Source organism: Camelina sativa, chromosome 13 (genome assembly GCF_030686135.1).
Source record: "Camelina sativa cultivar CO46 ecotype springtype chromosome 13, ASM3068613v1".
NCBI classification, from domain to species: domain Eukaryota; kingdom Viridiplantae; phylum Streptophyta; class Magnoliopsida; order Brassicales; family Brassicaceae; genus Camelina; species Camelina sativa.
In genome coordinates, this window is record NC_141892.1 from 24,975,823 (window position 1) to 24,993,293 (window position 17,471).

Here is a 17,471-nt window from a genome sequence, read left to right on the forward strand (position 1 = left end):
ACGTGAGACGAATATCAAAAATGGGCGTTTGGTCTAGTGGTATGATTCTCGCTTAGGGTGCGAGAGGTCCCGAGTTCAATTCTCGGAACGCCCCATCATCTTTTTATTTTGCTTTTTGCCGTACTTTTCATATTTCTTCTCAGTTCTTCCACAGTATTCTTCTCCCTTTAATCTTCTAATTCACCTATAATTAAGCAAAAAAAAAGGAATATATATATATATATATCTTATTATATAACCTTGATGACAAAATTACTAATTAACAAGATCGTAACATGTGTGAAATATATTGATTAGATATCGAGACATGTCTAATTCAATTTACAGAATTTTATATCTTATTATATAAACCTTGATGTCAAAATTACTCATTAACAAGATCGTAACACATGTCAATTTTTTTTTTTGTCAACAAAAGATCAGCTCAAACGAGCCAATTGAGAGGAAAGTCGTTTACAAATAAAACATGGTGAGAACACGTACGCGCATGGCGTGCCAAAGCGTCCGCACTTATATTAGCAGTTCTGGAAATTAAAGATAAAGAGAAAGATGAAAACTCTTCCCTATCAATCTTGATGTCGTCAAGGTACACCGAGAAAGCTGGCCAGTCGGAAGGAGAAGACACCATCTTCACCAAGTTTGAACAGTCTGTATAGAAAGCCACATCTCTGAAATCATGACCAATCATGCAAGGGAGCGCCCAAACAAAAGCTTCAACTTCAGCATGCAATGGAGATAGACTGCAACGAAAATTCTTGGCACCTTGTATCGGCGAAGTAAATTGGATCGAAGTGCAAACCCATCCGGCACCTGCCAACGGGTCGCCTGCTTTCCAAGAGCCATCGATAAAGCAGCGATAACCCGAAAATACCGTAGGGAGGCCAGCAGCAGCCCCCCCTAACCAATAGTCCTTATGGTACCGGGGAAATGGGATTAACCACCAAATCGACCTCAGCCTGAGCTTGCTGCCAGGCGGCAGCCTCACCCTCTGCCACCCTTACAATATCCTCTGGGCACTCCACAATGTTTTCAAATACGCGTGCATTTCTCGCTTTTCAAATATACTACATAAGCCAAGGGAAGGCCGCAACATGAGCCCCATGATTCTTCTGCCCTAAAAAGTGATCCACATTCGCATACACCGAAGTTGTCGGGAAAGAAATTGGACCCACGGGTACGTGTGCTAAAGCCCAAACCTGGCGGGCCGGAGGACAAACAAAAATTGCATGGTTTACTGTTTCCTCATCAGCACCACACCTTGCACACCCTAGATCACAAGCGATACCACGGCGACCCAAATTTACCGAAACCGAAATACATCCAGATAAAACCTGCCACATAAAATGCTGGATTTTTGGTGGGCAACGAACCCGCCAAACACTAGCAAGGAGGGAGGTAATTTCTGGGCCACAACCAGAAGGCGAAAAAGTCCGACGGACATCGATATGTGCCGTGTGATACCCTGACTTAACTGTATACATACCCGTTTTCGTAAAATGCCATCCGAAAGGATCACCCTGCTGATTCCCTCCTAATGATATAGCCCTTATTAATGACACGTCTAGAGGATCAAAATGCTCATTGAGCATATCCATGCCCCAGACACGTGTCAATTATATCATTCAGATGTTGACACATGTCAATTCATTATTAAACTTTTAAAAAATAAAAATGTAAAAATTCTAAACCTAATCTAAAAAGATTTCATATAAAAGTAAATAGATAAAATAAAACCTAATTTTATTTAAAATCTAATTATAAGATAAATTTATATATATATATATACCATAAAATTCAAAATTATAATATTTTTTACTTACTTTAATTTTTAGTTGCTATATTACAAGAAAATGATTACTTTTAATATAAGATAAAAAAAATGATCGTGAAAAATATATAATTAGTTACTGTTTCCAAAAAAACGTAAATACTCACCTTTACACAAACAAAAAGATTCTTGAAGTAAAAAAATAAAATAAATCGTCTCATATTTTTTTCACCAATCAAATAATTTATTTAAAAGACTGCTATTGTAAAATATATGATAGGAGTATGTAAGATTAACGTATGCACTTTTATAACTATAAAAATGTTAAAGTGAAAAGACATATAACAGGTTATTTAATGTGTTCATAAAAAAAAAATTTGTTGGTAGTAGTTAAGACTAAAGAGTATATTTTAACAGTAAATTATATTTGTGTGTACAAATAAACTTTTAGTTGTAATATAGACAATACATTTGTAAATAGATATACATTAGTGTATTATAGCAAAAAAAAACAACTATTTTCTATAACTAAAAGCTTATCTCTTTACTTTTATACATTGTTTTTACTTACGAAAAGAATTAAATATATATTCTTTGTTAAATTAAATTAAATTTTAATATTTTTGAACTCATCTACAACTATTTTCTTTCACTAAAAGTGTATCTATTTTTTTCAACCAAACAATAAAGTAAAAGGAATTTACTCGGTTAGTTTCCCAAGCTAGAGGAAAGGGGTTTACAAAAGAAACTTCAGAGATAAGAGAATGTGAAGCACGGACAAGACAATATGCCTTCAAATTTGTCGCATGCGGGATCCAAGAGATGGAGAATAGTGAAAAAATTCCAGTGAATTAAACTCATCGAGCAAGTTGAAGAAGGATGGCCAATATTCAGGGGAATGCACCATAGTGAGTAACTCAACACGTATCCGCTCCATGGCCCACAACAACGTTTCTAACTCTGAATGCAGGGGGAGGGGCTCAGTCTTAGACACTTGGCCCCCAACAACAAGGTTCGCTCCTCACCAACGCAACACCACCAGCCCAATCATGAATGCTCATTGGTTGCTTTCCAAGAACCATCAATTTGACAACAAGGTGAAGAAACCTGGACATTCGAGGACGGAGATTGAGCCGATATGACCGCCGTAAAAGATAGCGCCTCTTCCCAGGCTAACTTATCGCCCAAAGCCTGAGCAATTATATTATTCGTCTCGATCTCTAACCTTAATTTCTTTTTTATGGTTTTCCAGATTGTCCATAAAAATCATGGTAATTGAAGAAGTTGATCAGGATCACCCTGTTGAGAGACATCCCTCCAGAAAACAAAATCCAAATTTGAGTACACCGACTTATATGGAAAACCATATAATGATCGAGACGAATAATATATGTATTAGTTTTCATAATCATATTAGTTTTTTATATTAAAGTTTTAACTCTAATACATGAAGAAGTGAATTATGGTTTTACGATGAAATAGATAGTTAAATGTCATTACTAAACTGAATGTCTAACGATGAAATTTATTTTAGATTAAAAAAATTTCAAATATTAATATGTATCATTTTTAAAAAATTGATTCAATATTATTCATATTTTTTATGTTTGATTTTATAATTTGAACACATGTATTTTTGTAATGCATATGTTAAAACATAAGATAATACGAAATGTATTATAATTTATAGGAATGAATCTTCACAAATTTGATGGTAATGTCTATATATCTTTATATATGTTTTTATTTTATAACTTTCACTTATTTAAAATTGATTATGAAATAGTTAAAATTAGTACTTATGAGATAACAACATAACAAATATATCTTAAATATGTTGATTCAGTTTTATTGCTAATTATATTTTGTTAATTTTTATTTGTATTTTCAATTCTTACTAAGATATAGACTTGATATGATTTATTAATTGTGTTTGATATAAAATATTCAGTTATATACATTAAGATGAAATGTATAATTAAACTTAAAATATGATTTATTACGATGTTATAGATATTTAAATGGTATCTATGTCCTATAAGAGTTTTTGGATAAAAACACAAACATTAATAAACAATAAATATTATGTCATTTATAAAACTTCAACCAATAAGAAAATATACGGAAAACGATATATCTCTCCAAGAGAATATTATATCAAGCTAGATAGAGCTCAATCTATTATCACGTGTTATATATCTCCGAGAAAATAATTCTCAATCTATATCTCTCAGACTCCATAGTTCAAGATCTATATCTCCTTTGAAACATAGTTTTCACCTAATTACCCACAAACATCGGTTTTGCTCGGTTTACTATTTACTGAACCAATTAAATAAAATAATAAAACAAATATAACCTAATTTAAACCGAATTAAATTAATTAAAACAAATTAAAATAATAAAAAAAGAACATAATGATTTTTTTATGTTGATCAAAGATTGAGCTTTATCTAGCTTGATGTGATACTTTTTGTGGGGAAAAAGATCGTTTTCCCGGAAAATATATTGTATAGTTCAAATAGTCATAAATTGTAACATTAATAAAAATTGTACATAAAAATTTGAGAAAATATTATAAAATAATGCAAAAAGCCTTCAAATTCTTATATTATAGAACTGAGAGAGTATTAAAATGAAATATGAGAAATTCATATTCAATATTAAAATGTTACAAGATAAAATCTAAAAACATGTCTATTACTACTTAATTATACTCAATAATTTTTTAAAAACATGTCTAGTATATATATATTCATATATTATGGCTTCTTTCTTGAAGGAAACGAAACTAAGTTATTCGACACCTCATACATCTTACACAACCTAATAGAAACTTTGTTATCTTTCTACTCTTTTATATGCGATTGGGCGAACTGGCGAAGAATCTTCATGTAAAAAACCATAAAGAATGTCACAATTTATAGAACATGTCAAAGATTTGGCAAACACAATTTAGGTCTTACCAACAAAAAGATACGTACACGTCTTATTACGTACGTGGAACACTCAGTAGGTAACAAATGAAGATAAATCGGTCGCCATATGCAAATTAATGTCTCTGATTAATACTAGTAACATCTGTCTACTGGATAATATATATCATAATGATAAATTATTAGCTTCCTGTCGGCATATGAAGAATGGTATTGGTAGGTACGTTGTATATAAGGTGAATATGCAATAATATTATACACTAATAGACAGCTCATAATAAACACCAACACATGCCACCACAACAAGGCACACGCAGTAGAGGTTTTCAAAAAGTCTTTTGACGTCCCCATAAACATTTTTTATAGGTTGTAAACTAAAATATTTCATTTAATCTAACAATCAGGGTTTATCAGAAAATATATTATGGAAACATCAATCAATTATTATGATGTAACATATTTTACATTTTATATTGAAGAATACATTCAGCCTATTAGGCTATAGCAATATTGTTTTGGGAACAAATCACCACATGCTTAACTTTCTGTGTTCCTTTTTGTCTTCATTATTTTTTTTTCTTTTTTTAAAAGATTAGATTTTACAAAACAAAAAAAAAAGCTTTGCATGCTAGCTAGTAGTAAGCTTCTGGTTCAATCACAGCCCCATTAGATTCTCTCTCTAAAGACCACACCTTTTTGTGTACCCTCATATCTATTTAAGACGCAAACAACATGGAGCTTCAAAGACGATAAATTAGAAGTTAGAAAACGACAAGGACCGATCTTTCTCTCGGAGCAATACACAAGCATGTTTCAGATTGGGTCAAGATCCTTCTCTATGCTTCTTCATTTTCTGCAGATTTAACAATGAACACTCTTTATTCTAACTTTTCTTTTTTATGTATCTGAAATAGGAAAAACGCATTGTTCAAGAATGTGAGCAAGAACTTCCTTAACAAAGGAATCTCCTCATCCGCATCATCTTGTTCAAGTTCAAGGCAAGGCCCATCTTAATCCCACTCTCTTTAATCACTACAAAATTAGTAAATCAAAATCTGAAATTTGTAGTATCTAAACTAATACTTTAATATTAAATACTTTTTGAGAAAGTTGAAAAGAGAAAACAAGTATATGCCCTTTTTAAGTCCTTCTGTTGAAGAAAATATGATATTTTTTTATATAGAAAATATGATATTTAATTCAGCCGAAGTATTAACATTTGAAAAAGTTATTTTTTTCTTCCTTTCTATATAACATGTAGCATTTTGCAAAAACTCCATACAATTGAATATGAATAAAATTTTGTATTTTGTTTTGTTCATTGTAAGTTGGGATAAACGATTTAAACAAATGCCATATTGTGTTTATATTTAGACGTCTATATGTGAATGACATTATATAGAATAATTTGATATAACAAGTTGGTTGCTTTGATTTGTCTTCTTCGACGAATCTTATCTTGAAATTAGAAAAATGCTTTTACTCTTTCCACCACTAAGAAATGTCAAATGTGTTATCAGAAAGAGTAGTAACAGAAAAAATAAAACGTGAGACAAAAAAATTATTTCTTAAGCAACGAATTCTTTTAAGTTCTGTACTTTAAAATTATCAAATATGAGAAGCCTTATCTAATACAAAGGCCTAATCTATAGTCTTTTTTATGTAAAAGGAAGTTAGAAGGCAAAGTAGCCCTCATCACAGGAGGAGCAAGTGGTATTGGCAAAGCAACAGCCAGTAAATTCATCAGCCATGGAGCCAAAGTTATCATTGCCGATATCCAACCGCAGTTCGGGAAAGAAACCGCACAAGAACTTGGTCCAAATGCTGCTTATGTCCAGTGCGATGTGACCAAAGAATCAGACATTGCTAACGCAGTTGATTTCGCTGTCTCGCTCCATACAAAGCTCGACATAATGTACAACAATGCTGGTATCCCCTGCAAAACGCCTCCTAGTATCGTGAATCTTGATCTCAATGTTTTCGACAAGGTAATGATCTATAAGAACATTTGAAAGGATGAGTCTGGGAGCAGTTGTTAGTTTCATCTGATTTTTATAATGTTCTGTAGGTAATCAACACAAATGTCCGTGGAGTCATTGCAGGAATCAAACATGCTGCTCGTGTGATGATCCCGCGTAATACCGGATCAATCATTTGTGCAGGGAGTGTCACAGGGATGATGGGCGGTTTAGCACAACATACTTACAGCGTCTCAAAATCCGCTGTTATCGGGATCGTAAGATCAACAGCTTCAGAACTATGCAAGCACAGGATCCGAGTAAACTGCATATCTCCTTTTGCAATCACAACATCATTCGTGATGGATGAGATGCGACAGATTTACCCCGGTGTTGATGACTCAAGGCTGATCCAAATAGTGCAGAGCACAGGAGTGTTAGGCGGAGAGGTTTGTGAACCAATCGATGTAGCTAATGCAGCGGTTTACCTCGCATCAGATGATTCAAAGTATGTAAATGGGCATAATTTAGTGGTAGATGGAGGATTCACAACTGTAAAGACTTTAGATTTCCCTGCACCTGATCAAGTGAAATAGCAGAACTCAAATTTCATAATATACAAAGACACTGTTCTTGAAACTCTTTAAAGGAACTAAAACTAAACTATACTAGATTAGAGTATGCCGGTTTCTACTCTGTCAACAATCAAATTTATAGCTGCATTTGCGGATGTGAAAGCTCCATGGAAGCTTTCTTTGTATGAAATTGAGGTTAAATCTTGAGCCATCTTCATCAAAATGTCTCCCACGTCAGTTTCTTTCTCTAGCAATGAATTGTAGTAAGACTTTGCAGCTACTTCACTGATCTCCACATTGGTTGGCTCAGGGCAATACTCATCATCCAACCATTTGTGCAAAGTTACTCTCAACCACTCAGATTCCTAATCAAATACATTTCAAGATCAGCCATCCGAACGAATCATTACCATATTATCGAAGCATTGGTAAGGTCCTAAATACTACACAACTTAATGAGAAAACAGAGAAGCTAATATCAGCAATCAAGCAAGCAACTTTTTTAACGAGAAACAGAGAAACCCTAAATCAGCATTCGAGTAAGCAATGTTAGGGGAGGTTTTAAATTGCAAAACACATAAAATTCAATTGCTTGAGATAGACGTTTGATGGAAGTGTGAAAAGCACCTCAATGGCCCTAGAAGGGAGCAACCACTCGTCTGGAATCGTGAGGGCTTGTACGAATGATTCTGGGTCTTCTTCACCTTCATGGCTCGACGACGAAGATTGGGACTTTTGGAGTTTCAAAGACGGAAATTTCGGCGCATATGTTACCGGAAAGCTAACGGACCTTCTCTGAGCTGCCGCCGGGAAATCAAGGTGTTTGGGATGTGAATAATCGGCGACTACGACGTTTCCAGTCACGTAAGAGCAAACCCATGAGCTCATTCTTCGTTTCACAGTCTGATCACTTCACACTTTGCTGATTATCTCAAAAAGGCTCTCAATTTGGTGTGGCTGCGATTGAATTGAGCAGAGGAAGATAAGATGACGTCATTGTTTACATTGAAACGTTACATGTGACGTGGCTCTCTTTATACGACGACGTTTAACTGTTAAAAATTGAAGAAAAAAAACCAATATAAAATGAGGTTGTATAGCACACACATTAACTGATAAATTGTGTGTTACTCTATGTGTTGGATCAAACTCTTAGCAAGAAACCTACCTTTGAGCTTCATGAACTCAAATGGATTCGAGATATGTTTATTTTGAGTGTCTTCCTTATTAATCTTCCTTATTATTGATTCCAGATTTCCAGGTATGAAAATGAACTTAAAAGTAAACATACGAGGAGTAAAGACTAATAGTGATGCATCAGTTAATCAAAGGGGATCTAGGGTTTATGGCGATTCCACGGCGATTTTCAGATCTAGGCCACTAATTCCCTTCCCTTCAGTCAGCGCGTACTTCTCTGCTTACCGCTGCTTCCATTAGGCTTTTGTAGCTTCATTCAGAAGGAACTCATTCTCTCAAGCTTCTTCAGTCCCATCCTAAAGAGCACTGCGAATGAATCGACCCAGGAAGAAGAGAGAGCTTTCTCTCCTAGAGGAGATGAAGGAACTAGATCTTCTGGGGGAAGGGGATACCGTGGATATCCCCGAATTGGAAAACGAAGACTTGCTAGAGGAAAACTCGAAGAGTGTGATTGTTCGATGCCTTAACCCCTCAGTTCATAAGGTGGGTGGACTGGTGAAGGCGCTCCCCTCGATCTGGGGACTGGAAGACAGAGTCAAGGGTAGAGGAATAACATCGGATAAAGTCCAGTTTATCTTTGAAAGCGAAGGAGACCTCTACCATGTGCTGTCTAAAGGCCCTTGGTTTGTCAACGGTTGGATTGTTACTCTGGAACAATGGAAACCGAATCCAGGACCTGATTTCCTGAAGAAAATACTCTTCTGGATTCGTATTAAGGGACTTCCAATCCATCTATTGAAGAAACAAGCAGTGGAATCCATAGTAGAGCCATTTGGGAAAGTCGATGCTGTTGAGTTACACGCTAAAAATTCTCCTTCTCTGGAGTACGTCAGAGCTCGAGCCTGGATTAATGCGGAAGAACCTCTTCATTTCCTCAAACAAGCAAAATTCTCATCAGGGGAAACCTACAAATTGGAATTTGAATACGAGAAACTTCTTAAGGTTTGTTTCCTATGCAAACGGCTCACGCACGACAAATCTCAATGTCCGTTTCAAGTTAAGGAGCAAACTTTACGAGGAGGTGGGCGTCAGATTAGCAAAACAAATAACCTAAAATCAAAAGGGAAAGGGAAGGAAACCCGAACCTCGGAGTCAAAACCGGAAACTGTCCCCACAGGGAGTTCTTCTCGCCGCAGATCGGTTGAAGTGGATCATAGCTCGGGACCCTCCCAAAAATCAGTCAAAGAACGACATCAATGGTCTGAACAGGGAGTCAACCGTAAAGGATCAAGACCAACTATGGAATGGAGACCGAAAGGAGTAATCCGGGAAGATGATATGATGTGTGAAGAACCAATCTCATCAGAGGACCCCCAAATCACTCAAAGCAAAAGAAGACGCTCAAGCTTCAGTGATGAACGGTCAAGGAAGTAAGCAAGAACTGCTTCATGAGAAAAGTCCCTCTCCTCGCCTTCAGTCTTTGAGAGACTTGGTCTCAGTGGAGAAAAACATTCTAGTGGAGCCAGAAAGAATCCTCGTGGAGAAGGAGAAACTCTCTCCATCTGACTTTGAAAGACTAGGCTCTCAAGCTTCGTCTTCTAGTCCAAACCTGAATGACACTCCTGTCATGTCAGATCATTCTGCTCATGTAGCAGCTCAGTTTTCGAACGATTCTGCTTCCTCAGTAGCAGCTAACTGTTCCCATTCTTCTGGCGCAAGGTCTGAGAGTGGTAACGACAAAACTTTGAAAGAAGGGTTGATGATTAATTCAAACCCTTCGAAACAAACATGAGGATCTTGAGCTGGAACTGTCAAGGGGTGGGGAATACTCCGACAGTTCGACGCCTAAGGGAAATATGTGGTCGGTACTTCCCTAAGGTAACATTCCTTTGTGAGACCAAGAATAAACGTTCATATTTGGAAAATGTTGTTGGCCATTTAAGATACTTTGATTTGCATACTGTGGAACATGTTGGCTTGAGTGGAGGATTGGCCTTAATGTGGAAGGACTCAGTAAGGGTTAAAATTCTCCAGTCAGATAAAAGCATGATTGATACTCTTGTCTCTTGGCAGGACAAAGAATTCTTTCTCACATGCATTTATGGCGACTTAGTCCAAGGAGAAAGAGGCCATCTATGGGAAAGATTGACTAGAGTCGGCTTAAATAGAAACGCTCCTTGGATGTTAACTGGAGATTTCAACGAGCTTCTGGATCTTTCAGAAAAGATAGGTGGGCCGAACCGGAAGGACTCTTCCTGCAATGAGTTTCGCCAAATGCTTAATTCTTGTGGATTGTGGGAAGTGAAGCACAGTGGCTACCAATTCTCCTGGTTCGGGAATCGCAATGATGAGCTGGTCCAGTGTCATCTTGATAGAACCGTCGCAAATCAAGAATGGTTAGAAATGTTTCCCCAAGCCCAAGCAACCTATCTGCAAAAGATATGCTCTGATCATAGCCCACTGGTCAACAGCTTCATGGGAGATAATTGGAAAAGATGGGCAAGCTTCAAATATGATCATAGATAGATTATGATGGATGGTTTTAAAGAGCTAATGGGAAGTTTTTGGGACAAGAGTAATTTTGGAAACGGAGAACGAATGATGGAGAAGATTGCTAAATGTCGTAAAGAGATCTCCAAATGGAAGAGAGCAGCTAAGCCTAACTTTGCATTAAGACTCCAGCATTTGCAAGACCAAATCGACGCAGCTACCAGGCAGGTTCCCTTTGATAGTCAAGCAATGGGAAGACTCAAACAAGAACTGAATCAGGAGTACATTCAAGAAGAGACCTACTGGAAAGAGAAAAGTAGAGTTACTTGGATGAATAGTGGGGATAGAAATACGAAATTCTTCCATGCAGCAACAAAGAACAGAAGGGCCCAAAACCGAATCCAAAAGCTGCTTGATGAGGATGGAAAGGAATGGTGCTCTGACGTTGAGATTGGAAAAAATGCAGAGGCGAATTTTAAAAAGCTTTTTGGCTATAAAGATATCGGGTATCAGATTTCTGACCTTAATCTCTTGGACCCTCTTGTTACGATGAGCATGAACAATTCTCTTCTTAAGCCAATTATAAAAGAGGAAGTCAAGAGAGCTACTTTTAGCATTAACCCTCACAAAAGTCCAGGTCCGGATGGAATGAATGGCTTCTTATACCAACAGTTCTGGGACAAGCTGGGAGATCAGATTACTGACATGGTGAAGGATTACTTCAAAACTGGCATTATGGAGGAAGGTATGAACACTACAAACATCTGCCTTATTCCCAAGAAAATAAATGCGATGAAGATGGTGGATTTCATGCCAATCAGCCTCTGCAATGTCATATATAAGATTATTGGGAAAGTTCTGGCGAATCGTTTGAAGAGTATCCTTCCCAATGTAATCTTTGAATCCCAAGCCGCTTTCGTTGAGGAAAGACTCATCAGTGACAACATTCTGATAGCCCATGAACTCGCTCACGCTCTAAGCTCAAGTAATAAATACTCTGAAGAATTCATAGCCATAAAAACTGACATCTCCAAGGCGTTCGACAGAGTTGAATGGTCCTTTCTAGAGAATGCAATTAGAGTTCTAAGATTTGCAGAGGAGTGGATCGCTCTCATGATGGGCTGTGTCAAGTCAGTGAGGCATCAAGTCCTAATTAATGGTGATCCAAATGGTGCAATCAGTCCAACAAGAGGATTAAGACAAGGTGACCCATTATCCCCGTATCTCTTTGTCATTTGCACAGAGATTTTAGTCAGAATGATGCAGATAGTAGAGCAAAGAGGTCACATTACGGGTCTCAAAGTGGCCAGAGGTGCCCCTCCCATTTCTCATCTCCTCTTTGCTGATGATAGTATGTTCTACTATCAACACAAAGATGAATAAATCGAGAAAATCATTCGGATAATTGAAGAGTATAGTCTTGTATCTGGGCAGAGAGTGAATTATCAAAAATCAAGTATCAACTTTGGCAAAAATATCCCAGATACAAGGAGATTGGAGGTAAAAGAGAAGCTAGGAATTGAGCAGGAAAGTGGAGAGGGAAACTATCTTGGTCTTCCTGAATCCTTTGTTGGATCAAAGATCACCACTTTGAGCTATCTAAAAGAGCGGTTAGACCAAAAGGTCTCAGGTTGGCCAAACCACTTCCTTTCGGCTGGAGGCAAAGAAGTATTACTAAAAGCAGTGGCCATGTCCCTTCCAGCCTATACTATGAACTGCTTCAAGCTGCCAAAAGCGACATGTCAACAAATCACTTCAATAATGGCAGAATTTTGGTGGAAAATTTCAAAAGAGGGCAGGGGAATGCATTGGAAGGCGTGGGAGCATCTTTGTAATCCGAAAGATGTAGGCGGCTTAGGATTCAAGGATTTGGAGCTCTTTAATATTTCTCTCCTAGGAAAGCAGTTGTGGCGAATGCTCACCAAACCGAACTGCCTTATGGCAAGGATCTTCAAGAGCAAATATTACAATAAATCAGACCCGCTACACGCCCCTTTAGGATCTCGACCATCCTTTGCTTGGAGAAGTATTCATGAAGCGCAAGATTTGGTTAAACAAGGGGCAATAGCTGTGATTGGTAATGGAACAACGATAAACATATGGCAGCATCAATGGATTGATCTCAAACCTGCTAATCCCATAACCAAGACTAACTGGGTCCCTCAGAGTAATCACCAGGTTGCTTCCTCCATTCTTATGGTCCGAGACTTATTGGATGTTAGTGGCCGAGAATGGCGGCAAGATCTTCTCACTGGGTTACTGGGTTTTAAATAAGATCTTAAACTTCAAAGGAGTTCATCAGGAAGTTATTGGACCAACCCTTGATCCCCTGTACCAGCAAATTTGGAAGCTTGATGCTCCTCCAAAGATCTATCACTTTCTATGGAGGTGTTTAAGCAAGTATCTTTCAGTTGCTGGGAATATGCATTACCGTCATCTTGCAAAAGACAAGGCCTGTAGTAGATGCCCTCAATCTGCAGAAACGGTAAACCATCTTCTTTTTGCCTGTACGTTTGCCAGGCTGACTTGGGCTCTTTCACCTTTTCCTGCCCCTATAGGGGGTGAATGGTCAGATTCATTCTATGCGAATCTTTTCTATATCCTAAATTATCGCCAAGCCCATCCCCAGCTCGAAATGAACACAAACATCATTCCCTGGATCTTATGGAGGCTTTGGAAGAATAGGAATGACTGGCTTTTTAATGGAAAGGAATTCCCAGCAATGACAGTGGTCAAAAAGGCAATAGACGATGAAGCTGAATGGAACACATAAGGATTTTACTCCAAGGCTTTGAAGAGGTGAAACTCATGTTTGTTGCAAGAGAGGACAATAGAGTGGTAGATAGAATTGCAAGGGAATCTCTATCGAATGTGAACTATGATCCCAAGCTTTATTCTATTATGCCTGTTTGGATTAATAGCTATGTGAATCAAGAACTTGTGTAAAATCTTTGGTTAATGAAGAGTTGTTGTTGAGCCAAAAAAAAAAAAAAATAGTGATGCATCAAGACTAGAGTCAAAACAAAGTGATGCATCAAGACTGAAAAATAAAGGACATATTATTAATCTCCCAAATATGAGAAGATGATCTCTTAAGATTATAAAATTGTTTGACTAGATATAACTTCCTTATATGTGAGATTATGCATGATGAGATTTGCTCCATTCTAGTAATATGTCAAATACAGTGTTTCAAAAACTTTGAATCAAGAAACCAGTTGTAGTTTGCTAAGTTTCTGCGAACCTCGTTAGATCAGGCTAGGATCATAGAAGGTGTACACATTCATCAATTAAAATTTCAGTTGCTAGATTGCTAATTTGCTGTGAATGCTAAATGCCTAAATCCTTGAATTTTGAGAAACGTACATGGTTTATTCATGTGTGACTCCAAAGAGTTGAGATATATAATACGAAATCTCTTGTTCATTTTATTTGATAATCAAAAATATGTAATATAAAGGCCTTATATATGAGCCTTGTTCATACACAAAACAAAAGGCACCCCAAAACCTACGATAGAATCATAGAATGCAAAGAAAATGGTAAACAAAAGCGCATAAGAAGAGAACAAAATATTTCCCAATTTCAACGGAAGCAAAAGGAACCTTAACTAAATCTGCAAACAGCCAAGCCACTTCTCTCTTCTCTTTGTAGACTCTGTTTTCTTCTCTCGGTCTCATTAACTCTTCCTTCATCTCATTCATCGTCTCACCACCATCGGAAAATACAACAATTTGGTCTTCTTCACCATCATCCACTTCAGACTCTGTTTCTTTACTCGGATTCAGAGAAGAGGTTTTGATCAAGAGATCATGCTTCTGCGCCAAGGAGCGGTGCGAACGGTACAAATCTTCGATCATGGCAACGAGTTCTGGCTTTTTCTCGTGATAAATCTTAGCTCGTTTCACAAAGGAATCGGCTTCATCATCATCAACCTCATCAATCACTCTCATTACCTCCTTCGTCTTTGCATCAAGCTCTGTCACATGTTAATTACCAACAACAAAGTTCATAACTAACAATATATGTATAGTTAGTTAGTTACGTATAAAGCAAACCAAAATGAGAGAAGTGACTTGGTTACCAGAGAGAGTAGAGTTAAGCCAAGGAGATGAATTTGATGTCGATGTGTTGTGATTTCCACCAATCCACCACCATTTTGATGTCTCATCCATCGTCTTCACTCGTACTTTGAGATTTGTGACAACTCTTAGTGTTAGTAGAGATTTATATGGTGTTGTATCACTCTTTTTCTTTTGTGTAGATCTTTGTCACCTATCTGTCTTTTGTGGTTTAAAAGTGGTGTTTTCAAGTTGTAGAACAATGTAATAGGATCACTTTTTTTTTTTTTTTAAGGATTTTTGTTTAGCAAATTGCATACAAATGAGAGGGCATGATTTATTTATTTGAATACAAAATCATAAAAAAAATTTATAAGAAATTTAGGTATATATCCTTAATATAATCTTAGTCGTTGATGCTTGGACGGCGTAAAAGTTTTTGTGATTATGAAATTAGGGTTTTGGTAGTAGAATCTGACCGGTGATACCGTAGCATCATACAAACTTTTATATATCATTATGAAACTAATGTTACATTACACAAACTCATATAAAATTTACATATATACTCCAAATACTATTTGAACCGGTAATGTTGTGGCAGCTTAAACCTTTTATCACTTTAAAATAAGAAATTCACATACAGTTCCATTTAGAATTTGTGTTTATATTCTTATGATAATCTGAACCGTTGATGTCGCGGTATCAATGTAATTTTTTTCTCTTTTCATTTCAAAATTGGATTTCGTTTCACTGTATATGAAAAATATATTTTTGTATACAAGTTTTATAAATGGAACAAAATCATCCAATGTTTCTTCTGATTTCTAACCATTTTACTTTTAAAAATCTTTATTTGTTAGTAACTTTGAATTGGTCACAAGAAGTTTTTTTTTTTTTTTTTTTGACAATCAAATTGGTAACAAGAAGTTTATACAAGGTATTCTTCGAAATTTTATGCATTAACCTATTCGTTTTTTCGTTATTCAAAGCAGTACTCACTTGCATTAATTACTAGATTACAAAAATATTACAACGATAACAATAGTACAATACAATTATTGATTCGTTAGTTTTTGTTCAATATTCTCTTGGTTTTATAAATCAGTTGGCAGAAAAGGTTTGATTTCAAATTAGTTTCTTTAAAAATGTTTGATGTCGTCTAGTAGTGTGGTGCTTTTCGTAATTATAAGTATCTAGAGTGGTTTTCTGCCAAAAAGATAAAACTATAAGGGTATAGTTGCAATTTTAATAAAGTGTGCAACTCCCAGTTCTCAGACTTTGAGAGTCGCCGCCAATTACAATTAGGGTTTCGTACGTTCTTCCCCCTTTCTGGCAACTCGATCAAAATCGGCGAGTTTCGTAGATTGAATAATCTAGGCGAACAATGAAGAAATTTCACCAAAGAGATGAACATGAGACTGATCGCACCAAGTCGGCGGAGACGAAGAGGATGAAGAACATGAAGAGATTGGGAGGCGGTGGTCTTTCTCTCCAAACCTTTGCTAACATGAAATCGAATAAAAATGGCTATAACCCTTCTTTGATCAGTAAGTGATTCCTTCTCTTCTACCCAATTCGAAAAATCTTTCCTTTTTTTAATTGTAACTTGGATTAGGATGCTACAAAGCGTTGTGAGAATCAGACTAGGCTATAGAACTAAGATTGAATGAGTTTACTTTAGCTCTGTTCTTTAACTTTGCCCTCTTGTGTATTCTTTTTTTTTTTTTTTTTTATAGAAAAGCAAAAAGAGTTCTATAAGAATGCAAAGTATGTGAGCAAGTTTAGGAAGTCGATGAAGCAGCAGAATTATCATGATAAGAATGAGATTGGAGAGAGTAGTAAGGTAGATGATAATGATGGTTGTGTTGATGATGATAAGCAGAAGGTTAAATCTAATAAGAGAATCGGTTTAGAGGATGTATACAAACAGACGAAAGAAGAGATGGAAAAAGCAAGGATGGAGAGAGAGGCCATTTTTCAGGCGAAGAAGGAAGCTAAAGAAGAGGCTGAATCCAGGAGGAAAGTTGCAAAGGGGAAAATGATGAGAAAGACTCGACATGGTCAGCCTGTAATGAAATACAGAATAGAGCATCTTCTTGATTCCATCAAGAAATCTGCTGGAATCGATTGAAGCGTATGACTAGGTAGTATAGGTAGCTGCAGTGCAGATGAACAACCTTCCACTTATTTGCAGTTGCTGGTGTTGTGGAAGCTCGAAGCACAAGCCTTGTTTTCATTTCAGATACTGACCTTATATTACTACTGGTGTTTGTTACTTAAAGAGATGCTTTGAGGCAACATTTGTAGTTTTTTTTTGGCTAGATCTTACTGTTTTAGCTCATGAATTTTGCTGTTTATTTACAATCTTTAATGATGAGAAAGACTCGACATGGTCAGCCTGTAATGAAATACAGAATAGAGCATCTTCTTGATTCCATCAAGAAATCTGCTGGAATTGATGGAAGCTCATGACTGGTGTAGGTAGATACAGTGCAGATGAACAACCTTCTAGTTCTTTGCAGGAATCTCTCAAAAACGTCTGG

General features: G+C 36.6%; 3 protein-coding genes, 1 non-coding gene and 1 pseudogene across 5 annotated transcripts; 3 read left to right on the plus strand and 2 right to left on the minus strand.

Annotated features, from left to right (window-relative positions):
* Nucleotides 1–22: 22 nt before the first annotated feature.
* TRNAP-AGG (transfer RNA proline (anticodon AGG)) lies at nt 23–94 on the plus strand. Its single transcript has one exon. It is a non-coding gene; the product is annotated as a tRNA-Pro (tRNA).
* A 5,111-nt stretch (nt 95–5,205) lies between these two features.
* LOC104737476 (zerumbone synthase-like) lies at nt 5,206–7,301 on the plus strand. Of its 2 annotated transcripts, XM_010457674.3 has the most exons (4): nt 5,206–5,526; nt 5,619–5,702; nt 6,374–6,692; nt 6,773–7,301. In XM_010457674.3, the coding sequence occupies exons 1-4, from the start codon at nt 5,513–5,515 to the stop codon at nt 7,256–7,258; spliced, it is 903 nt and encodes a 300-aa protein (XP_010455976.1). In that variant the 5' UTR covers nt 5,206–5,512; the 3' UTR covers nt 7,259–7,301. The 2 variants fall into 2 exon arrangements, with proteins under 2 accessions (XP_010455976.1, XP_087338950.1); XM_087482824.1 differs by lacking the exons at nt 5,206–5,526; nt 5,619–5,702 and having other exon boundaries at nt 6,533–6,633.
* Nucleotides 7,248–8,446, minus strand: LOC104737475 (uncharacterized). The gene is made up of 2 exons (XM_010457673.3): nt 7,865–8,446; nt 7,248–7,602 (listed from the first exon to the last, which is right to left on the minus strand). The coding sequence occupies exons 1-2, from the start codon at nt 8,123–8,125 to the stop codon at nt 7,336–7,338; spliced, it is 528 nt and encodes a 175-aa protein (XP_010455975.1). The 5' UTR covers nt 8,126–8,446; the 3' UTR covers nt 7,248–7,335.
* Nucleotides 8,447–14,374: 5,928 nt separating this feature from the next.
* LOC104738496 (protein NETWORKED 3B-like) lies at nt 14,375–15,129 on the minus strand (annotated as a pseudogene).
* Nucleotides 15,130–16,144: 1,015 nt separating this feature from the next.
* LOC104737478 (uncharacterized) lies at nt 16,145–17,318 on the plus strand. Its single transcript, XM_010457678.3, has 2 exons — nt 16,145–16,475; nt 16,665–17,318. Exons 1-2 carry the CDS (start codon nt 16,313–16,315, stop codon nt 17,057–17,059), a joined length of 558 nt encoding a protein of 185 aa, XP_010455980.1. The 5' UTR covers nt 16,145–16,312; the 3' UTR covers nt 17,060–17,318.
* The last annotated feature ends 153 nt before the right edge of the window (nt 17,319–17,471 follow it).